A 24,067-nucleotide genomic window follows, 5' to 3' on the forward strand; every position below is an offset into this window, starting at 1 on the left:
TTTTTCTTACCACGCCAGCACTCAACATATGAGTCAACCTTAAAAACACTGTTATACTGAGATTTTTCAAAACCCATTTCCTCTACCGAGTTTCACTTTCCTTCATAAAACCACAGCTTTGGTCAAAAGGCTGTGTGTGGGGGAGGCGCTAAAGCGCAGGTAAGTCTCATTTCACCCCCTTGATTGAGAATCCTAGTCACGCACTGACTGGCTCTCAAAACTGTACGTTATTATCCAGCTGCAATTTTCAATACGAGGCTTGACTTTGGATTCTTTGGTAATGTGCAGGCATATTGTACCAAGTGCCTGAAAGTCTTACAGAGTGACTCTGTAAAGTAAATAAGGACATGCTCTAAGTGAACAATGATGTTGATGGCCTAATAAAAAGGAGGCAACGATGACAAACGTGGAAATGTTTGCCGTATAAGAATTACTGTATGTCGGGGAAGTGTCATACGGAAAACATACAGACTGACATTTGTTGTAGAATCAATTGCACCACGTGCGCAGAAACAACATGTGGGATGGCGAGCCAGCTTCCTGCGTGACACCCACGTACTGCAGAGGTTACTTTGTGGCAACGTTTAGAATGGCATTTTCAAAAGATCATTTCTTACCGCTTCATCTCAACTAAAGGTTGAAACTTGTGAGTGTGGCTGACCTCATTTTTGAGCTCAGTGATCTGGTCCCGAAGCCGGTTGATGTACTGCCTGGAGTCAGAATGGTTCAGCTGGCCCTGGATCAGCCCTTCCTCCTTCTGAAACACACACATGGGCGCAGAGTCAAGGTCGACAGCTATGGGGGGGGGGGGGGTCCACTTGAGGACTAAGAACTTTTACTTCTTGGTACTTGCTCGAGCAAAAAGGTTCTGTGGGTTATTGTTGTGTAGCCTAAGGTCCGCAGAATATTTGAATGTGACTCTGTAGCAGGGCTTTCTTTTGGCCCTGAAACATTTCCCAGGAATTAAATTTAGGGAAACGTTACTTTTGCTTCAAACACGTTCCTAGTTTTTTGCAATGCAAAATACCATTTTAAGTCTAGTTTTAAGGCGAGTAGGATGTTTTTATTTTTTATTTACTTTTTTTAATCTGATTAATTTATTAATCGAAAAAAAAAACCCAAAGAATCGAGACATTAATTGATTATTAAAATCAGTTAGTGAGCAGCTTTAAAATAGAAAAATGTGCACATAATCATGTGATCGGTATCGAAATCGGAAGCGTAAAAAAACATGACCGGAGCATCCCTAATTTTCATTGAGTAGCGGTTTGGAGTACGCAAATCGTTGATGTGAGTCAATCATGTATAGTACACAATTATTTATACTCTGTCGAAAGTTATTATTTGTATTAATTGAATAGATATGTTCAAAATGTCTAGTCAGAGAATACCGTATTTGAGACGATGCTAGGTTTCCGAGATGCTTTAGAAATAGTACAAAAGACTGTGCACTTCCTCAAAATCGTCACTGGCAGCTGGGTATATATATAAAAAAAATGGACGGACATGATGCAATGCAAAAAAATGTATATATTATGGCTGTTTGTAGGTCAAATGATTGGAGGGCTTTTTACATTTTATTTTCATGATACATAGTAAACGTCCCGTAGGTTTCCCAACCCCCGAACGTGTGTTTTGAAAGCCAACCATCCTCACCTGTATTTCGAGCTCAGCTATCTTCTGCCTGAGCTCGGCCATGGCAGCCATGCTGTCAGCTTCTCTCAGTCGAACGGCCATCACCTCCTCTTTACTCTGTCAAAAGGACAATGTGAGAGGAGTCAATTCCCACTTGGGTCTCTGCGGATCATCCTCATGACTGCATTACGCTTTCGTTGCCGTTTTTAATAAAGTCCGGTTCTGCATCAGCCACGATAACCCTCCCCTCATCACACCTTGCAGTCCCACTCGGCCTGCTTCCGTTTCATCTCGTTGAGCTGGGCCTGAAGAGCTTTGTTCTGATTGGACAACATCTGGAGACGATCCTGGAGGGCGGAGCGCTCCTGCTCATGGCGCCCAATCAGTTTGCTGTGGATTGTGTTCTAGAACAGAGGAGGTGAAAGCCAGAGAATTAGTACTTAGTAGGTTGATCCTCTCTATATCTGTGTTTTCATTGGTGGACCTTTCTTTTGCCGTCTTAATGTTATGTTTGTGTTCAGCTACTTCTGTATAGTGTTTTATACACAGGAACAGAGGAATCTCTAAAAGTTGAAAGCCACGAAGCGGTACAAGTAAAAACTGACCAGAACCTTTGGGAAATAATAAGCCTATAAAGTTACATAAAACTTTATGACAGGCATAAAGCATTAACTCAAAGCGTGTTTCGTTTTTCCCGAAATGTAGTCCAATAGATGGGGCAACCTCAACAAGGTGTTTTAAGAGAACACAAACAGAAAGTTGCATGATGAACTTACGCTCATTTGAAAAGCAGCTAACTTTTTATTTTTTATTTTTTTTTTTATAAATTTAAAACTTATGGCTGCTGAGTATGTTTAAAAAATATGAGGTGCATCTACATTACAGATGTCCTTAAAAATGTGCAATTCATCACTAAATGACGGAGCATTTGGGGAAAAATTATTTGTCAAAGAATCCCAGAGTCCTTCTAACAACCAGTGTTTGGATGATGGAACCTTCCGTGGCCTTTCAAAGAAAAAAACATTTCATACTCACGCTGTCGCCAAGTGGGAACTAAACCGCGTCAGTTGAGTGTACCACTACAATGTCAGTTCCTCACTATGATATTAAATATTTATGTATATTTGATGTTTTAAACATTGAAATCATAATTTTTATCTTTCATATTCAATTAAAAAAAACACAATTTCAGTCAACAAATATTCTGATTTGATTTGAAAACTTTCTGTGAGGTTGCAAAGAAATCATTTCTGATGGTGAATTTGGCCAGAATCAATTTCAGATGTACCATGGACAAAAAAAGAGTTCCAATGCTAATAGTTGTCAAACCTAATCAGATTCTGCGCTATGCTTAGAAGGATCTACGTTTGGAATGTCCTTTTACTACAATATTCCCTAGTACAGTCTATCTAATATTACACAAACCGCGTCAGACATGGCAGCCTGCCGCACCAAAAATCATGCGTTAGGTTAATTGAAAACTAATTTTCACTGAGCCTTAATGGTTGTGCTCGGCGATTGGCTACCGCCTCTCGCTCAAAGTCATCTGGGATAGGCGCAAGTCTATCCGTGGTATGGAAACTACATGGAAGGATGTGTCAGACCTGGCTCTCCAGCTGCACAGCTTTCAGCTTGACCTCTCGCAGCTCCGCCTGTGCCTGCGCCTCCCTAAGACGGACAGTCATCAGCTTATCTTGCAACTCATTCATGGCGTTCTTCTTTGGCGATTCCTTCCAGTGGCTGCCGCCGCCACCTGTGCTGCCACTGCGGGACATGTGATGCTGCTGAGACACGCATGAAAAGATGGTTACAAAAATAAATAAATAAATAATTCTTCTCTGGACACACCATAAGATAAACAACAGTGTGCGTGTGTGTGTGTGTGTGCATTTACCTGCCAGCGCTGGTTGAGCTCGGTGACTGAGTCCTGCATCTCTCTGAAGGAGCGCAGGGTCTCCAGCTCCCTCAGCTTCATTTGCTTCACCTCCTCCTGCAGAGCTGCCATGTTGTTTTCATCAGGCAAACAGCTGCTCCTCTGGATTGGGAAAAAATATATTTATATTGAAAGGGGAAGTCAAGCCAAACATATTTTTTTCAAGAATATGTTCCATGCAAGACCACTAGTTGAAAGAAGGTATTCTGATAAATGTTGCGTTTGTGGAATAAGAGTTCATCCACCCGTTTTTAGCCATCTCTGGGGGCGGCCATTTTGTCACTTCTGTCGACTGAAAATGACATCACAACTGTTCAGGGCTTAGGTAACGACCAATCACGGATCGGCACTTCTGTCGACTGAAAATGACATCACAACTGCTCAGGGCTCGGGTAACGACCAATCACGGCTGACCTGTTTTCTGAAGCCGAGCCGTGATTGGTCGTTACCTGAGCCCTGAGCAGTTGTGATGTCGTTTTCAGTCGACAGAAGTGACAAAATGGCCGCTCCCTCAGATGGCTATAAATGGGTGGATTTTGCCGCTTAACTCATGTTCCACAAACGCAATATTAATCAGAATGCCGTGGGCCTGCTAGGAACATATTCTTGAAAAAAAATTGTTTGGGTTGATTTCCCCCCCCCCTTTAAGGTTAGTACAATGTGACTGCAGCATACTTCTAGCTGAAAAAAAAAATCATGAGGCACACTTAAAATTAAAATTGTTGGTACACCTAATGAATCAAAATCAATGAAACCAAATCAACCAATGAAAAGCAGACATTGCTTTTGAATTGTGGTTCAACACGATTGATTAAATAAACACTCATGATACAAAAACGATGGTACCCTTTACTTAATATTTTTTTGCACAACCTTTTGAGGCAATCATGGCAATCAAAGATTTTTTCAAAGAGACTGAAAATTACTTTCCTGTGTGTTTAATGAATCTGTAGAAAACACAGGTTCACTTTTTGAATGAAACTATTGAAATATTCTATCATTTATTGAGACTGACACTGAACAGAATTGCAATCATATTTTGGCTGCTGGATGCAAATGTATGTAAATGCAGTGAAATCCTGTGCTGGTTCCAACTCTGCAAGCTCACCTTTTCTAGATCGAGCACTTTGTCTTGCATTTCCTTCATGGCCCCCAGCAGCTCGGCCTCACGCAGCTTCGACTGCTCTAGCTCCGTCTGCAGACTGCTCACAAACTGCTCCGTGTACTGAAAGAAGCATTGCAGCATATTTACAGACAACAAGCATTGTTGTTGATCAACTATACATAATTATAAAGATAGACTAGTTATACTGTATGACAAAGAGCTTCATCACAAGATTCTACCAGGGTATCTACAAGATTAAGGAAGGCAAATCTAAGACTTTTTCCACAGATTCTTTTTTGCTGACTTTGATAGGCACCTCCATCAAATTTAAACGTGGCCACCCAGGGTGGTTGATATTTTTCTGTTTTTGTGATCATTTTTTTTTTTAAATATATGATCATGTGACTAAATTATTTTAAGTGATTGTAGTTAGCAGAATTTATGACTGCAAAATTAAATACGGATTAATCAAGTTTGTTGTTTTGATGGTTTGACATTTTGGACCGACAATAGACCATTGAATAGTTGACTGAAGGGTTACTTTTAAAGCGGAAGTCAACCCAAGCATAATTTAGAATATGTTCCCAGCAGGCCCACTAGTTGAAACACAGCATTCTGATTAATTTTTTGTGGAAAATAAATTAAGTAGCAAAATGCACTTGTTTTTAGCCATCTCTGGGGGTGGCCATTTTGTCTTGTGTCGACTGAAAATGACATCACAACTGCTTACAACGACCAATCACAGCTGACCTGTTCTCTGAATCTGAGCCGTGATTGGTCGTTGTGAGCAGTTGTGATGTCATTTTCAGTCGACAGAAGACAAAATGCCCCAGAGATGGCTAAAAACGAGTGGATTAACACTTATTCCACATACGCAATATTGATCAGAATGCCCTGTTTCAACTAGTGGGCTTGCATCAAACATATTCTTGAAAAAAATATGTTTGCGTTGACTTCCGCTTTAAGTATAATATATTTTGGACAATCTAACTTAAGTTTTTAGGATCCACGAACCATGTCCCATTGTATATTTTTCTTTTATCTAAAATATTAATATATAGACACAAAGTTAGGTCCACCTGCACAATTATGAACCCCAATGCATGTATCAATACTGTGATTGTGCCTACACGACAATAATGTTTTGTCAGAGGTGTAAATTTAACTATATATTTATTTTGGAGGGTTGCGGTTTGAATTCAGGCAAAAAAGCTGCATGGCACACGTGTTACATTTTCAATCGGTAATCACAAAATTCTGATTTTGTCTGTGTTAAGATTCAGGAAACATTTCAAAAGTTCATCACACATCAGCCAGCCACTTTTAGGCCAACCCATTGTAGGTGACAATAAAGCATACATTTCAAAGTGACTATAGTTGGCTTCTAGCCAGCGCCACTGATAAAATGTCAGGAAATGTCAGCTCACAGAAAGCTACTTTTCCATGCAGGCGTAACGCAGCAAACTGCGTGGCGAATGCTTTCCTTTGAGGCGGATTACAAAAGCATCGCGTGAGTGAAAGAGCGAATGTGTCATTTTGGCCATCTCGGCTTTTGTTTATCGAAGAAGACAGTTAGAGCCTGGAGGTGATTCAACTCTAGTCGTGGGTGGAGGGCACAGTCTGAGCTGAATAACAGATTCATTAGGACAGCTTAATTAAACAGAACCAAAGCAATGGCACGAGTCTACAAAATATTAGTTGACATTTTCTTATTTTCACATTACAGAAACGTGAGAAGATGCAGAGAGACCCGTGTAAGAAGCTGTCACTTTGGTCTATCCGCTATAGTGACACAATGTTACCTCTAATGCCTTACATCTTTTTGCCATTTGGAGTTCAACAAAGATGTTCAATAAAAGTGCCTTTAATGTCAGACAAAGTTTTGGCACTAAACAATACGCAAAAACAAAACAACGCATGATGATTACAGCACAGGTGTAGCCCACTAGATCCAATCAAAAGATTACATGTTTGTTTTGGGTTTTTTTCTTTGGCTTTTTCTAACACTTTTTTTTTTTTAAAAGATGACAAAAGAAGAAGACTAACACGTTTTTCACTGTGCGTTAGCATTAAGTTAGCGGGCTTGGTGATTTGGTTAAATGCGCAATTCTCTTTGTTTTATGCTTAGTTGTCTACGCTTATTGTTCCTGTGATGACCTTTTGTTGCTGCAGCTCTCGGATGGTGTCCTGCGCCTTCTCCAGACTCTCGCTGGCTGCGTTGCACTGCTGCCTCACCACCGCAAGCTCGCGCTTGATGACGTAGTTCTCCTCAGCTTCCTGCGCCCTGGTCACCTGGCCCTGAAACGGCACATCAGAACAGCATGTGAAATATGACATTTTAAGATACAAGTCATACATCAATGTGGGTAAAGGGGTTAATAATAATGTCATGCTTACAGGTAACTGGCACATGTTGAGGACTGAAAGTGGAAGTCAACGACAAACATACTGTACTTTTTTCCAGAATATGTTCGATGCAGGCCCACCGGTTGAAATGCGGCATTCTGATTAATATTGCGTTTGTAGAATTGGCTGTTACTTGAGCAACTGCGATGTCATTTTCGGTTGAGAGCAGGTAACAAAATGGCCGCCCCTGAGATGGCTAAAATGGGTGGATTTTGCTGCTTAACTCATATTCCACAAACGCAAAATTAATCAGAATGCCGTGTGGGCCTGCTGGGAACATATTCTTGAAAAAAATATGTTTGGGTTGACTTCCCTTTAAATAGACAGGGAAACTGTTATGTGTAAAGCAAACAAAACATACAGTGTAAGTTACTTGTTTTATTCTCATTTGCCCCATTTGTACAAAAAATAGCTTTGTGAAAGGCAATGTTAAATTCTCACAAAGAAAGCAAACATTTACCAAATGTTTAGTGCACTTAAAATCCCATTTTTTTTTTCATAAAATGGCAAAAGTGGTTACATGCCACATGCAGGAGTTGCACAGTCTCGTAATAGAATCTCCTTCGCGTACAATATGATTTTATACAATAAATGAACATGCGCATACGTTTGTGGACTGAATATATTCACATTAAAAACAATCTTTTTCATGCAGGTTTGGTAAGAGAGTCAAGAAGGGAGTTTGTTGTTGAGGAGAGGACTGTGAGGCGGGCAGGAAAGTGGTTCATTCAGTACTCTACCTGGATGAGTCTATCTGCCAGAGCAGCACTCTCCTACAGCGCAATGAAGGGACCCGACAAGACGTTGAAACATGAGGCCACAAAGAAAGTCAAAAATAGAAAAAGAAAGGAAGACGAACCAATATGAGGGGGGGAAAAAAAAAGAAAAGGTGAAGAAAAGAAGAGGCAGCATGGAGATCAGTCAGAAAATAGCATTTTGGAGAGGAGGAAAAAGAATACTGTCTGTAATACTACATACTGCACACGTTCAAAGTTCATCTCTTACCTTCTCTAGGGTTTCAATACGCTGTTTCAGCAGTCTATTTTCTGTGCGCAACCTCTGAAAACGAGAGCAGACAGTTACAAAGCTATTTGTTGAAGAAGAGATTGACATTAAAGCGCAAGTCAACGCAAACATATTTTTTTCAAGAATATGTTTTATGCAAGCCCACTAGTTGAAACAGGGCATTCTGATCAATATTGCGTTTGTGGAATAAGTGTTAATCCACTCGTTTTTAGCCATCTCATGGGGCGGCCATTTTGTCTTCTGCCGACTGAAAATGACATCACAACCGCTCACAACGACCAATCACGGCCCAGATTCAGAGAACAGGTCAGCCGTGATTGGTCGTTGTAAGCAGTTGTGATGTCATTTTCAGTCGACAGAAGACAAAATGGCCGCCCCCAGAGATGGCTAAAAATAAGTGCATTTTGCTGCTTAATTTATATTCCACAAATGCACAATTATTCAGAATGCTGCGTTTCAACTAGTGGGCCTTCTGGGAAAATATTCTTGAAAAAATTATGCTTGGGTTGTCAACCCAAACATATAAATTTTTTTCAAGAATTGTTCTAAGCCCACTAGTTGAAACAAGGTATTCTGATAAATATTGCGTTTGTGGAATAAGAGTTAATCCACCTGTTTTTAGCTATCTCTGGCGCGGCCATTTTGTCACGTCTGTTGACTGAGGTAACGACCAATCACGGCTGACCTGTTTTCTGAAGCTGAGTCATTTTCAGTTGGCAGAAGTGACAAAATGGCCGCCCCCTGAGATGGCTAAAAAGGGGTGGATTTTGCTGCTTAACTCATATTCCACAAATGCAATATTAATCAGAATGTCGTGTTTCAACTAGTGCAAGTGCTGGGAACATATTCTTGAAAAAAATATGTTCGGGGGCTGATTTCAACTTTAATATCTGTTGATTGCGTATGTTGGGTAGAACCTTGTTCAGTTCACTACCAGACTGGTTTGCAAACACAATTTTCAGACAAATATTACTTGGGCTCACAAACTATACTTCCCAACATCCACGTGAACCCCTGCTAAAAATCACCAAAAAACCCAAACCTATTTGTGAACGAACTAATCATCAAACAAAAATAATACCGTATTAAAATACAAAATAATGATTCATAGATTACTAAAGAAATTGTTGTCAAGTGCCCATTCCAAGTATACATTAAAAACATTGCGCTTACACACCTTGATCTCAATTTGCTCCTCCATTTCTTTGTTCTTGATGGTAGTATATTCTTTCTCCAGCCTGATGAAAACAGAGAAAAACAACAAAGGCTCATTTTGTAAATGATTGAAAACAATTAATTTGGCTCGGGGTTTCGCTGGTAAAGCCTGCTGCCCCGGGCTACGAGGTAACGAGGACCCTCACTTCTTCATTCTCTTGGGGTTGTATTTGATCTGGTATGCCCGGAGGATCAGCTTGTCCGGGCAGCTGTCAAACTGGTGGGGGATCACCTTCTGAAAATGCTGGAAGACACGAGGAACAGATGCAGTCAGAGAGACGCACAGATGCTCCCTCATTCAAATCAGACAAATTTGCAGCCGCTGCATTGTTAGTCCACAATACATTTGGTATTACATATATACAGTCTGTGTATATCCTTTTTTTATAATATCCCAAAAATCGGCATAATGTTGTTAATGAGTTGGAATTCAGAGATTTGTGTAGCAAAATACGGACAATCAGTAACATTTGGTAGATCTGGTGACCCTAATGAGGATAAGTGGTATGCGAATGGTTGGTTAGAATATTGTTGATTATTATAGAAGAAACTCACCTTAACTAAAACACTTGGTCTGAACTGTTAATGTTAATTAAATATTGCATTGTTGTATTTACCATGAAAGTGAGACAGTAGTACCAGTATTTTATTTCGTACAGTTGACTCCTGCATACTCGCAGTTCAATACCCGCAGATTAACAAATTCATGGATTTCCCCCAAATATTTTAACTTTTTGTTTTTTTCCCGTGATTCCCCCACCCAGCCCACCAATTTCTCCCTCTATTTTTTTAGGAAAATTTATATTGAATATTTCTCAGCATTTTTATTATTTATTTAATTTTTTTGAATAATTTTAGGGGTTTGTAAAAAAGTAAAAAGAAAAAAAAAATTCACCCCACACATTTCAATAGTCCCTATGCCCCGTGACTGTAATCCAAAGGAGGGAGTTGAAATATTAAAAGTCGATATGTGAACGTTCAATATGCAATAGTATAAACATCATTTAAATTCTGCACCGGGGACTGCTAACCTGTGACATGCCCTCCATGTCCAGCTGAATGAGGTCCGTCTGGTTGTACTGCAGAATGGCCATGCCCACACGGAAGATGATCTCGAGGCCCTTCGGAAAGGTCACACAATTTGGTTTTATATGCTGACTCCGTACAAACATATCGACAGTCCAAATCGTCCTACCTCATACATAAAAATATCAAATATGCGTGTGGCGACAGGCAAAGGGAGGAAGGTGAGGAAGAGCGTGAGGAACCAGGATGAAGCGTACATGGACGTATGAAAACTCTGGGACCGGAAATGGACGTTAAGCTCTGGAAGTTGTTCCTGACAATAAAACAGCACAGTTATTTTAAAGCAGACGTGAGGGTAACTTTGCTGCCCTCCAGTGGATGCAACCTCTTCCTCCTTGCTCTTTACCTGTAGCAGATATTCAAACTGGTAGATGCAAAGTCCCAGTTCAGCCATGCTGGGTTTGAAGAGCTCTCGCAGGCGGTATTCCTGCATCAGACGCACAAACACGCAAAACGCCTCCTCTTCGGGCATCTGGCACAAAAGTGTGAGTGGAGAGTTCCCTCATTAGCAATTGGAGTATCACACGGTGACGCTCTTATTAACACTCGAGAAGTTTTATGACCACACACGACTGTTTTGACTGCAGATCAATCTTGTGAGACAAATGGCGGCATTACCTGCATGAGCAGCAGGCCAACAATGAATGCACTGCCTTGGCAATAGCCCACCTCGCGATCCACAAGGGAATATGCCTGAAAAACACGAATGCAAATGACATTTATGATACATATTAAAACATCCGGGATTTCACGTCATGCCCGGAAGAAAAATTCAAAGAGAACAAAATCTCCTCTCGTTTTTGAATGGTTGCCCCCCCTAAAAAAGAGCTATTCCCATTTCAAAGTAGTTTCAAAATGTCCAATACTGGTACATAGCACCACTGCATATAATATTCAAACAAACAATTTCAATAGGCACTCAATTTAACTGTGAAGCAAAAAGGCCTACCAAAAGTTTATTCTGGTTTGTTAAATTATTTGACCTATTTTTTGTATTACAGAATTTTTGTTTACACTTACAATAATTGCAATAATCTCATTAATGTAAAAAAAAAAAAAATCTCAGAAGTCATTCCTCCATATTGTTGTTAATTTACTAAAGATTTTAACTTTCAGTGTTCACTACGACCACTTTAAAATACTACCAAACAAGTGCGGCGTAAAATAGGTTAGTAAGTCATAAATCAATTAGTCAAAATTCAGATTACAACAATAATGCTAACAAGTTTTTAAATGTTTTCCCCCAAATTGTACCTTTACAAAATTGCATTCTACTGTCCATTTGAACTCAATTAATTGTTCAGCTATAGTACGTACATGTCGTATGTAATCGTCTCATGCAGGCTAATCTGTTACTCATCATATTTTGGCAAAACAAATGAATGCAGGCATGTAGGGCAACAAAAATATTTATTGTAAGTGGCAGCACTCACACCTCTTCTTGAAGGTCAAACATCACAGAGATTTAAAAGCACTAATGTATTTTTACCTTCATGACATTGAAGAGGACCTCCTGGCCCAGGCTGTCCTGACCTTTGAAGAACTCGTGCTCGGGGTAGGTACGGGCGATGTCTCTGCGGATCAGCTTCTCGCACGGCGACGACATCTTGAGCAGCTCCGAGTACTGATTCTTCACCGGCATGTCCGTGGCATTTCCCAGCAGCTGCCACACGATGGCCCGGAAGTGATGAGGAATGCCTTTTCGGATCAACTCCTGGAGGAAACATCCACGGATGAATGCAGTTCTTATTGTTGAAGACAGAAAACAGACAAAAACAACTAAGGCTCATATTTTAAATGATTAAAAACAATTCATTTGGCCCTGGGTTATGTGGAAAAGTCCCCCCGTCAAACAAATTTGAGTTGCAGATGCGGCCAACATTGTCATTATGGTTTCCTTCAGGGGGAACTATTAGAAAACCATATAAATAAGCGTGCTTTCAACTGTTTAATGACACTCCAATTAGACTTTACTGTATTAAAACTAAACACACAACAAAAACAACTACACAGATTGTATATTTCGTTACAAGACATGCTTCGTTTTATAAACATCACCAGTGATCATGCGAAAGTTGAATATTATTGAGAGGCTTGTGTGGCTTTTGCAGAGGTCCGCGCCCTATTTGGTGCTATTATAGTAATCGGTTTAAAGACAGAAATTTTTAATTACAGCATAAACGTGGGTGAATGATGTGGGAGTCAATGAATGACGGTGTAGAATCTGCCGTTTGTAGCTCAGGTTAGCGGCTAGCTGTCAAATGGCTAATCTTTAGCCGATCTGGTGTGTTGAGGGCCTGGGCAAGTTGTGGCTCATGTATGAATGCTCATTAGGTAGTTATTTGCCTACCATTTGGTCAGTAAAGTAACTGGGAGTGTACCAGTGTCTGTGGCTATCCTTGACTAGTTGTGGGGGCATTACAATAAATTGGAATTAGCGATGCTATTGTGGAGCACCAATTTTGTTTGCAACAGACCCAAGGACTTGGGCTATGAATAGTTTTTGAAACACCTATTCAACGATCATCCCATTGATCATTTAAGTAATCACATAAAAAAATGATTTTGCATTATTTAACAATAGCAATATCTATGACTGAATGTATGTGGCTTTAAAAAGTGAGACCTGACCTGGTGAATGGCGTGGACCTTAACCACAAAATGACGTGTTGGCTATTGTTACCTCTGGTTAGCGAGTCTGCGCATTCTGTAGGCCTCAGTTGTGGAATTTAATTTAAAACCGTTTGTCAACAAAGCGACTGAAAGTGCATCAGTGGCTTTGTCTATCCTTGACCACCTGTAGGGGGAATACAATATGTTCTAACTATTTTAAATTAACAATGCTAACAATGCTAGCTAACAATGTTTACTTTACTGTAGACGCATTGAAGCCAGTTCTGCAGTGGACACATTGCACTTTATCTTCTATTGTAAACGTGAAAATGACGCCAAACTTTGGGCAATCGGTTTTTAATGCACTCCTTTTTCCTGACTCGTGCTTATTGCAACTGAAATCCGCAGTAAAGTTTAGGTGGAAAAATGAAGAATGAAGAATTTACTTTGACTTTTTTTTTTTGCGATCAGATTGAAAAATCGTTGCAGCCAATTTCACATGTGCAAAGCCCACTGGCCTAGAGGTTTACACCTCTGCCTCACAGTCCTGAAGTTTATGATGTGAATCTCAGATACAGCTTTCCTGTGTGGAGTTTGCATGTTCTCCCCGTCCTCGTGTGGATTTTCTCCAGATATTCCAGTTTCCTCCCATATTCCTGTCCATAAGTGTGGATGTGAGTGTGAACCGCCATCACACTGAGGAAAAGCACTGTACAAAATGGATGAATGGATAGATTCGCTTATTGAATGTTCTCCACTCCTATTTCGACCAGTGTTGAATTAAAGAGTATCAGCAGGACCTGTGCCATATTATAGCTGCCATTGACAAAACTAGTTCAGAGAGAATCAAAAGTAATAGACTCCATTTTTGCTTCGAGACTCAACTAAAAATTTAACACAATCAACAGCCTTCTTAACACCATTTAATCAATATCCCATTTCAGAATCCTTTTTTTTTTGAGGAGCCGTCATGTCATGTCACGTCATAGTCAGCGTCATGTTTTGTCCTTTTTCCGTGTGCTTGAATGTCCCCTTGCTTGTTTTTCCGCTCTCATTTCATCCTGACTCACTTGGCTGTCCCTCCTCTCATCCATCTTGCCGTGCCTGAGGTTTCCTCTTTTGCAGCACAGCACACACAAAGGCCAAGGCGACAGAGAGGCTACTTTTGTGCACTCATACCGCATATCGCCATCTAGCATGTCAGCTTGGTTCCCTTAGATGATGTGTGTCTCCCTCGAGATGATCATGTTGCCACGGCAATGAAAAGTGTTTAATTTTTGTGTAGATCACAAACGACACCAAGGGAAAAGGCAGCTGAATATAAACAGAGGCAGTCAGCAGGAATTAGATCAACCTGCAACTCACCTTGAGGAGCTTGTCCTTCTTGCGTCTCCACTCCTCCCATTCGTTGACAATGCGGCCCCAAAGGATCCAGGTGTCCTCCTCCAGGTGGGACAGATTGGAGGAGGCAGAGGAGCTCGACACCAGCGAGGAGCCACTGTTGCGCCGCGAGCCCGTCATGGAACGCATGGACTTGGAGTCAGCCTCTAGTAACCTTGTGGTAATAGACAAGTGCAATATTACCAAGGATAGTTATGAATGTACAGTTTGTTAGCGGGATTACACATTTACCAAGGAATAAGAGATGACAAATCACAAAAATAAATAGAAAAACGTTTTTGGTTCCACACAGAGAAGTCAGAATATGATGAGAATAAATTATATCACAATGTATGTAATTTATTTAACTATGCTAACAATAAAGTCTTGTTTTTTTGGTTTTGTTTTTTTAAAGTGGAAATCAACCCGAACACTTTTTTTTTCAAGAATATTTTCCCATTAGTTGAAACATGACATTCTGATTAATATTGCATTTGTGGAATATGAGTTAATTAGCAAAATTCACCCGTTTTTAGCATCTCTGGGGGCAGCTATTTTGTCACTTCTGTCGACTGGAGATGACATCACAGATGCTCAGGGCTCAGATAACGACCAATCATGGCCCAGCTTCAGAAAACAGGTAAGCTGTGATTGGGCGTTACCTGAGTCCTGAGCCCCTGTGATGTCATTTTCAGTCGACAGAAGTGACAAAATGGCCGCCCCCAGAGATCGCTAAAAATGGGTGGATTAACTCTTATTCCACAAACGCAATATTTATCAGAATGCCTTGGTTCAACTTGTGGGCTTAGAACATATTCTTGAAAAAAATATGTTTGGGTTGACTAGTTAATGTTAAGCCATTTTGTATATTCAGTTTTTTAAGAAAAAGGTTGCCATATAACAAGAATATAGAACTACGTTTTGGAGGGAAAAAAATGTGAGAGGGGAAAAAAGTTGCTGAAAGGGGCTTCACTGAAAAGGATTACGTAGAGAACAAATTTGTAAAAAAATTCAGAATATTGTGACATCATATCTTTCAAGAAAAAGAAATCAAAAGAATAAAGCATTGTTTTGGAGGTTTAACGGTATAATACAAAAATAAAGTCATCATTTAAAAGATTTGTCAAAATTTGAACATTTGAATGAATGAGTGAATGTTAATATTCCTACAGAAGTGCAACCAGCAATCACTCTCTTTCTGTAAAGAGGTATGAGTTAATCTTGTAAAATTAGAGCCTTTTTCTTCCACCATTACAACTTTTTTCCTTACCATTTCAACTGTCATAACCATATATCATTCTTTCTTTTCTGTGTGGCAGATAATACTAATCTCCTCCTAAACTCTGCTTCAGACTTCCACAAAACATGCAATTTTGGTAACCTTGCATGAATGTCATTTGCATTTGTCTATGAATAATGCATGACAAAATTCAGGCAAATACAGGGGCTGATCTTAATTAGCTTTGCTCGTCCTTGGCAGTGGTCCGCCGAGTGCGATTCTATTTTGGTTTGGGAACCAATCACATTTCGGCCCTTGTTTTTATGTTCCTTTTTGTATTGAATGTGTTGCTATTCTTTGGACTGTAAATGATTCAACCGATATTACATGTCACCTGTTCTGTTCCTCCAGTTTAGCCAGCAGCTCCAGTTCATCTGGACTGAGGTTCTCGGAGTCCGCCGGGGAAACCGCAGGCGCTGACAGCAGCGCATCGTGGGAAGAGGAGTCAGGGCTGAGGACTGGGCTGCCCGTCGACAGGGGATCCGGATCCAAACCAGGAGGGGAAGAGGGGCAGTCTAGGTGTGTGGGAGCCAGGCCAGAGCTCTCTCGCTCTGGACTGCCGCTGGGTATGGACATGACGGTTATTGCGGAGTGGGGTGCGGTGCAAGTGGAAACCCTTCGTCTCACTCAGGTATCGCCTTCCACGGGATGTCAGCTGACTGGCTGAAGAGCCAATAGGATCAGAGGTTTTCAAACCTGGTACAGAGAGATGGAGAGAATTTCGTCAATGTTTTAAACAATGTTTGATGTCATTGCTTTGCCATTCTGAATACCGGTAGATAATCACTTTCCACTACTCCTTTAATGAGAGACCTTATCCCTAATAAATGCCAGGTACTCTCTACAGTTGAGTTGAAAAAAATAAATACTAAGGCACAAATTATCAGAAACACAAGCAACTGATACTTCATTTATCATCACTCAGTTGTTATTCAGTATTTCATTTTAGGGCTGTGCAATTAATTGGAATTTCATTACAATTACGATTATTACACTCCATGATTACAAAATTGGCATAATCGTAAAAGAAACGATTATTAAAATTCGTTTATATTCAACGCAATATGTTTGTTTACGCAAGGAAAATATATATTTCCACCTTTTTATTTTACAACTAATTTTCTCAATTTTGTTTGGTCAAAAAGGAACTTGCTTACATTTATTTGTCTTTATATATTTTTTTTACGTTTAAACATTTCCTTGTTTTGTACCAAAAAGATAAACGATTGTTTGAATAATAGTGATTTCAATTATTACCAAAATAATAAATAATGATTAATATTTTTTTCGTAATCGAGCAGCCCTATTTCATTTTGTTATTTTTGAAGAGATATTAAAAAAAAAAAAAATTAAATTAACTAAGCACCTCAGAAGACTACTGATCCCAAACTTCCCTCTTCCACTGCTAGGCCAAGGCCTGTCGATCCAATGATATATGACGCTGATTTTAATGGAAAGAAGTAAACAATGTAGTAAACCAGGCACAGTGGTCGGGATGACTACGACGACATCTCCAAAGATGAAATACCAGCAATGACGCTATAGTGACTCAGCACATACACGGCCTTTTCTTGAGTCATCACACTGTAGTCAAAACAACCTGCTCTTAAATTAGCAACAGTATTTTGCAAAGACCTGAATAAGGCATGAAAAGAAAAGCTGCTATAATGCGAGTTGAGAGAGGTCAAAACAGAGGACTTTAGACACGTTACTAATGGAAACTCATTTCACACTAAAACAAAACATTTCAAGTTAACGGAACATGAAGAGTGGTTTGACTTCAAGATGATTACATCATTGTTTCCATGGGTTGTTTAATGAATGTTCAAACATCAGGAGTGTTTATGTGCTCAACTGCTCACCAGTTATATCCAGTCATTCAGGTTATTTAACACATTTTGTACCCTGAGCACAACACTCGTCTTGCTCGCGTTAAGCTAGTTTTGCGCTTGGCATTTCCTCAATCCGGGCCTTTTGATTCTCCATTGTTACATCCATTTTTTTACACATACATACGTTGGCTATAAAAAAATCCATGTGATCCTTTCACACATTCCAGAGAAAAACAATCATTCTTGCCTGCCTTTATTTACAGACGACCCAAGAACAAACAGATTTGGAGATGCAACTCCTAAATTAGAAAGAAAATTTCCTGCATTACAACCAGTTAAGGGTTTCATGCTGTTTAAAATATGGAGTGTTACTAAAGGCATTACTTTTTCCACTAATACATACGCTAATTCATTATTTTATCAATCATGAAAACGCCTAGAAAAAACTCTCAACCTCTCCATTTCTGCCACCTCCAGCTAAGCTTCCTGTTGTCTTTTCACTGCCACTGTATCACCCTCGATCAGATAAATTTATGTGTGGCAGCCAAAGATGTGATTACTATATAAATATGGTAAAACAAAAAATGCTTTATTTTCCTTTCTGCACATTTAACTGACCTCAGTTCAAATCGAAGAAACAGGCAGCCACGTATGAGTGGAGAGAATGTTGCCATTGACCACCGCTAACTAGTCTGACTCATACAAAGCAATAATAGAAACGAAATGTTTCAAAATACAAACAAACGGAATGTGGACTAGCGTCCCGGCTTGTATTCCACTTAGGGGATGCACTAAATTTTGACATAGATATCAAATCAATCGCACAAGCATCATCATCTTCAACTCTCAACAATAACATAATTACTACTAAAACCCAATGATGAGTCCGAGGTATTGCGAAAAACAATCCCTATGACAAGTCAATGCATCATCATTAAAATGCTGGGACCACTCTTTTACAAGGCTTTTGAGGTCGATGCATTTTGAGAAAATGAGAGGACACAAACCCCAGCGTATGACACGAAAATGCACAACAAAACAAGCAAAGCAGGAAAACAGCAAGGACAGGAGTGCAATAACAGTGTAAACACAGAAAACAGTGCTTGGGGAGAGACAAGGGATGCATTCATGCGCGGCAGCCAGCTTAATCAAAAGAGCCATTAACAAGCCAATGAGACCAATCACTTTTGTAGCAAGAAACACAGTCACAGGGTGCTCCAGAATTTCTCAGCCTAAATACGTTAAAATTTAAGTAATGTGAACACAGTACAATGACTTGCATCTCGTGATGGACATATCCTAGCTTCTAAACTAGAGCTGATGCTATACAGTAGCCTTGTACTCGGGGAATAAAAGTTTCCTAATTCACTGAGGGAGAGCCCAAGGTGACGCTGAAACAAAGACGCTCTGAACTAGGAAATACAGTAGATACCTTGAAACGGGGATCAAGCAAATGATAAAGGCTCTACATTTGGAATACAGTCTGCTTTGTCAGAGAAGTCACGTGACCCTTCAGAGACATCTCAGCAACAACAAGGACTGTTCAGTGTCGGGGCCAGAGTGTGAAATGTCTAAATCATGCGTGGCCGCAGTAGAGTGATATGCTGGTGCTCACGCACGCCATTATTGGAAGGACACTGTGAAGGCCTCTGACAAAGCCAGGCAGTGCAGATGTTCTGAGCATGACTGTGTATAACTGCGCCATGATGACTCAAATGCAAAACAAAACCACACCCGCCCATAAGATTTGTGTTGCCGTCGTCTCGACGAGTGAATTCATAGGTGACTCACAAGTCTCAGCCCATGATTATTGTGTGTCCATTTACTATTAGCTGTGACTTGTCGTGCGCTATTATCCAGCACATTGCCTTTATCCCGGTGCTCTGCATGCACATTTCAGTGCAGAATTTGTCAGATTTACAAAATCTTTGCTCTTGGTAGAGAGGAGCTTTGCATAGATCCCATCTGGCAAGCAGCCTGGGGCACTAGCACTGTTGACCTCCTTCACATCAACTGTTTTCCAATAAAATAATAATATCACTATGCTCCATCTATATAAGTCAACCCAAACATATTTTTTTTCAAGAATATGTTGTATGCAGCAAGCCCACTAGTTGAAACAAGGCATTCTGATAAATATTGCGTTTGTGGAATAAGAGTTAATCCACCCCTTCTTAGCCATCTCCGGGGGCGGCCATTTTGTCACTTCTTTCGACTGAAAATGACATCACAACTACTCAGGGCTCAGGTAACGACCAATCACGGCTCATCTGCGTTCTGAAGCTGAGCCGTGATTGGTCGTAATCTGAGCCCTGAGTAGTTGTGATGTCATTTTCAGTCGAATATGTTCTATGCAAGCCCACTAGTTGAAACAAGGCATTCTGATAAAGATTGCGTTTCTGGAGTAAGAGTTAATCCACCCGTTTTTAGCCATGTCTGGGGGCGGCCATTTTGTCACTTCTTTCGACTGAAAATGACATCACAACTACTCAGGGCTCAGGTAACGACCAATCACGGTTCATCTGTGTTCTGAAGCTGAGCCGTGATTGGTCGTAATCCGAGCCCTGAGTAGTTGCGATGTCATTTTCAGTCGACAGAAGTGACAAAATGGCCACCCCCTGAGATGGCTAAAAACGGGTATATTTTGGTGCTTAACTCAGATTCCACAAATGCAATATTAATCCGAATGCCATTCATTTCATCTTTAACTGTTTCCTGAAACGTAAATGTGCAAATGTGCCCTTTGTGGAATTAACTCATTAACTGCCAGGCATTTTCAGACCCACTTTTACACTTAGGTATACGTTTGAAAAAATGTTGGAAAAAAAAAAAAAGTTCCTAGGATTGAATGGCTGGACTGTGAAAAGACAAATAAATTAATCAATGGCAGTGAATGAGTTAATGAAGGTTATCCTATCTTAAAAGTAAAAAAATCCATAAACGTAACTAGTACACAATCATTTAAGACAGTGGTTCTCAACTGGTGGGGTCAGGCCCCACAAGTGTGTCGCGGCTACTCCAAAAATGACGTACTCATATTCAGATTTTTTGTTCCAGTACAGAACTGAAGTGTAGATGCCCATTTCCCACACAGAATATATTACAGTATGTTGAAATATCATTCTTAACAGCCATCCAAGTGTTATAACAAGTTAGCCATTGTAATATGCAGTCACCGCTCAGTCATTTTTCCTGAGTTGAGTGGGCATTTATCAATCACAAAGTGCACGGGCAGGCACTTGAATAATGAATGTCAAATTCCACAACAACGCCAAAATGGGATCCACTCGTTTTGGAAGCCTTTGGCACCTTTTATCGCCTATTGTGAACAATCGACACACTACGCAGATATCACAATTAAACCATGTCGCGCATTCATTTTGACCTGCATGATAAGACAGAGGTAGAACATGTTTCGAATGTTCGCAATTTGAGTTTTAGTGCGCCCTAAGAGGTATGTTTTTCTTTAAAATCGTGGTCCGTACTATATGGCAGTCAAAGTTGAATGTTCCCCAATGTAGGGAATCATTTTCACCTTGATGATGTGCCAGCTGCTCCCCGGCCCACCTGTCCGTGCGTCGAGTCTCAAGGGCACGCCACCAGCCTTGCCTCCAGGCCGACCTCTTCGTTAATGTGTGGCTGTTCATATTCGACTGCTGACACGTGGCCTCGCTTCCACACGGTTCACCTACTTGGACGCCTGTCTTTCTGCCAAATGCTCGGCCTAAGATTGCTCAAAGTGTCCGGTTTTGTTTTCCATGACTTTGCCATTTGTGAAATGATTCTAACAGACTGCACTAATGTAGATTTTTTTTTTTCCCCACCTCCTCTACTGCTTTCAGAGTGGGCTAGCTGGCAATGACAAAATTTGATGCTTTTGCTGGACGGATTCCGCACTGACCGAATGGGCCAGCTTTTTGCTTCAACTCATTTAATGGACTCTCATTGTGATTTTGTTAATATTTTACAGCGCGAGGCTGTGTGTTAAATGTTGCCCATGCTGCAGCCATTATAGCTGTTCTCCTGGAAGAGTAATCCCTCCATCTGTGGTCTCTTCTCATGGTTTCTTTTTTTTTTCCCACCCCTCAAATGGGATTTTGAGTTTTTCCTTGCCCGATTGAGGGTCTTAGACCATTCGATGTGTCAAATCTTTGCCAACTGTGGGCTTGTGAAGCCATTTGAGAATCGTTTTGATTAAGGGACAAACAAATTCACTTGACATGTATTGATTAAAATGTTGACTGCACTGGAAATCCCCATCTGATTCTTCAGCACTGCATCTGAGAACTCAAGTGAGAGACAGTAAGAGTCATGATTCCATACACTGGGAATGGCTACCGATTAACCCAGGGAACAACCAACTATCCACTAGCAACTTGACAGTCACAAATGAGTAAATGATTGAGATTTCATGGCTGAACTTCTATGAAGCCATTTAACCAAAACAAATATGGGAACGTTTTCTCCATTTCGGTGCCTTAACTGACTTTTCAATGTTTATCATGACAAATGCTTTCCTGTGCTCAATTCAGTTAATAGCATCGCTCTCCAGATAATAAGGTTCCCTTGAGTGGTGCTGTGAGCGGAAATGGTCTGGAAATAGCCGTGCAAACCCATCAATTACTTGACAGTTGTTGTTTGGATTGTTTAAGTGCTAATACTGACATGCTTATTTATCACTTTAAAAATATTGATTTATTAATTAAATTATTCATACAAACACAGTGAATCATCCATTTAGCACACAATGACACATGTGATGCATGAAGGATTATTGGCAGCTTTCTGGGAATGCTCCAATGTGATCTGCTTGGGAGAGGCGGGGCATTCGGTTCAATACTTCGCGCTGATTGGGCGATGCGGCAACTTGCGCACGGCTACCAAACTTTTGTTTTGACCAATGGTGGCAACGGATGAAATTGACGTCACCGTGGGCACGCGCCTTATTTTGACCAGCTGAGTCCTGTTATCTCGATGAGTGGCACAGATGGCATCATGGCTTTACTGATAGCTGCCATAGTTTGAGTCCCACCTAAATTGACGTGGTCCCGAGGCAGCCAAATTTCATCTCAGCCTACTCAGTGAAAGGCTTCTTTCTAGGCTTCTTTCTAGTCCCGCGTCGGCGCGAGCGACAACTGCCGCATTGATTCACGTGACCGACGCATTGTGCTGTTGGCGACAGGTCTGCAACACATGCCACGCACCCATCAGGAATTGTTGCTGCTCTGATCGGTCCATTATGTCACATGTTGCGATGACATACAGTTTCCCACACGGAGAGGAGAGAGAGGATGCAGCATGCAGCTCGTTGCTGCTGCAAAAGCAAACTAGTTTGGCAATAAAATTAAATGCATAGTCTAATCATCTCGGTCCCTTTGTGGTTGTAGCAGGTACGATATCCATTGTTGTCGCTGTCTTTTTGAAGCGACGCCCCCCGACATGGAAACTTAACTGTTTCAAAACAACTTGTGTCCGGGAGTATATTAAGCTGCGCGCAGCACTCAAGTATGACGCTGCCACATCAAGGTGGAGTTCATGCACTTCTTCTGGCGTCTTCTAGTTCTGGAAATACGCCGTAGCAAACCTGCTGTGTATAGTGGTTTGCTGGTATGCTTTTATTTTGAAGGCCGTGAACGAAGGGAAGTGTGGAAAAAAAATATCTTGTTGAACGCGACCTCTGGCCGTCTGTTGGACCCAAATAATTGTACAATACGACAAAACCAACCCCGGGGCTCGCAATGGAAGTAAGCACACGCAGTTGGGTAAGTAGTAAAGTACTAGTGGCGCATTTTGAAGTGTGTCCACAGCGGGTTCGAATAGTAAATTAGCCAGGTAATGATCCATAAAAAGCTTCTGCCGTTAGAATCCCTCCCGCGGCGTCGTCAATCACAGACACTTTTTTTTTTGTTGGGGGCGGGGGGAGAGAGAGAGAGACAATGTTTATGAATATGGCCAGAGGGTCGCGGCCAGAAGGGTACCCAGGTCAAGGGTGGTGTAGTGACCGGCAAAAAAGGGTCAAGTGCCCAGCTCTGATAGTTACAAAAGAGCAGCCTGCAGGTACAATATGGTGGAGTACAAAAAGAATCATGTTGAGAAAAGAGCTGCTGCTTTCAGGGGCAGTTCAGCAAGCTGCTGTGTGTCAGCAAAAGTAGAGGAAGTGCAGCGGCACTGTGCCCAAGAACCACAACACAGGGAAGCCCCCAGCCAGTCAGGATGGTCCACTTTCTGGATAAAAATGTCGATTTTTGGGGTTTGGAAAAATAAAAATACAGAAAAGAAAATGGCAAAAAAAAAAAAAAGTTCTTAGTGAGAAGGCTTTTTTATACAAATATTTTCTATAATTATGATTTTACTACTGCATTAGCATAGGTTATGACACGCACCGATTTGCGTACAAATTTGGGTTACATTGCCACAAGAGGCACCCAGCAAATGAGTTGAGACAAACAATAGTGCCTCTCCTGGCTACAGCAAGTTCATGGGGACACATTCACAAAGCACATAAGGTAGGCTACAAGTGCAGACGACTTTGCAGATGGGCTGCTTAGTCCATCTAT

The 24,067-nt window shown here is 40.8% G+C and overlaps 1 protein-coding gene across 4 annotated transcripts in view; it reads right to left on the reverse strand.

The window, feature by feature from the left end:
* Positions 1-24,067, reverse strand: part of evi5l (ecotropic viral integration site 5 like) — a 32,003-nt gene that overhangs the window by 5,695 nt on the left and 2,241 nt on the right. The window contains exons 2-19 of one of the 4 annotated variants that reach the window (XM_086034522.1): positions 16,013-16,374; positions 14,385-14,574; positions 11,896-12,120; positions 11,025-11,099; positions 10,753-10,878; positions 10,516-10,659; positions 10,352-10,441; positions 9,467-9,564; positions 9,283-9,343; positions 8,085-8,138; positions 7,820-7,852; positions 6,831-6,971; positions 4,677-4,793; positions 3,530-3,670; positions 3,240-3,416; positions 1,893-2,039; positions 1,657-1,752; positions 662-757 (exon numbers count right to left, since the gene is read on the reverse strand). In XM_086034522.1, coding sequence (XP_085890648.1) covers positions 662-757; positions 1,657-1,752; positions 1,893-2,039; positions 3,240-3,416; positions 3,530-3,670; positions 4,677-4,793; positions 6,831-6,971; positions 7,820-7,852; positions 8,085-8,138; positions 9,283-9,343; positions 9,467-9,564; positions 10,352-10,441; positions 10,516-10,659; positions 10,753-10,878; positions 11,025-11,099; positions 11,896-12,120; positions 14,385-14,574; positions 16,013-16,254 — 2,253 coding nt within the window. In that variant the 5' untranslated portion in view covers positions 16,255-16,374. Of the gene's footprint in view, positions 1-661; positions 758-1,656; positions 1,753-1,892; positions 2,040-3,239; positions 3,420-3,529; positions 3,671-4,676; positions 4,794-6,830; positions 6,972-7,819; positions 7,853-8,084; positions 8,139-9,282; positions 9,344-9,466; positions 9,565-10,351; positions 10,442-10,515; positions 10,660-10,752; positions 10,879-11,024; positions 11,100-11,895; positions 12,121-14,384; positions 14,575-16,012; positions 16,375-24,067 lie in introns of all 4 variants that reach the window. The other 3 variants (XM_086034521.1, XM_086034524.1, XM_086034523.1) reach the window with 3 other exon arrangements.

Source organism: Filicampus tigris, chromosome 6, assembly GCF_054856515.1.
Source record: "Filicampus tigris isolate MCC_2025a chromosome 6, RoL_Ftig_1.0, whole genome shotgun sequence".
In the NCBI taxonomy this organism is placed as follows: domain Eukaryota; kingdom Metazoa; phylum Chordata; class Actinopteri; order Syngnathiformes; family Syngnathidae; genus Filicampus; species Filicampus tigris.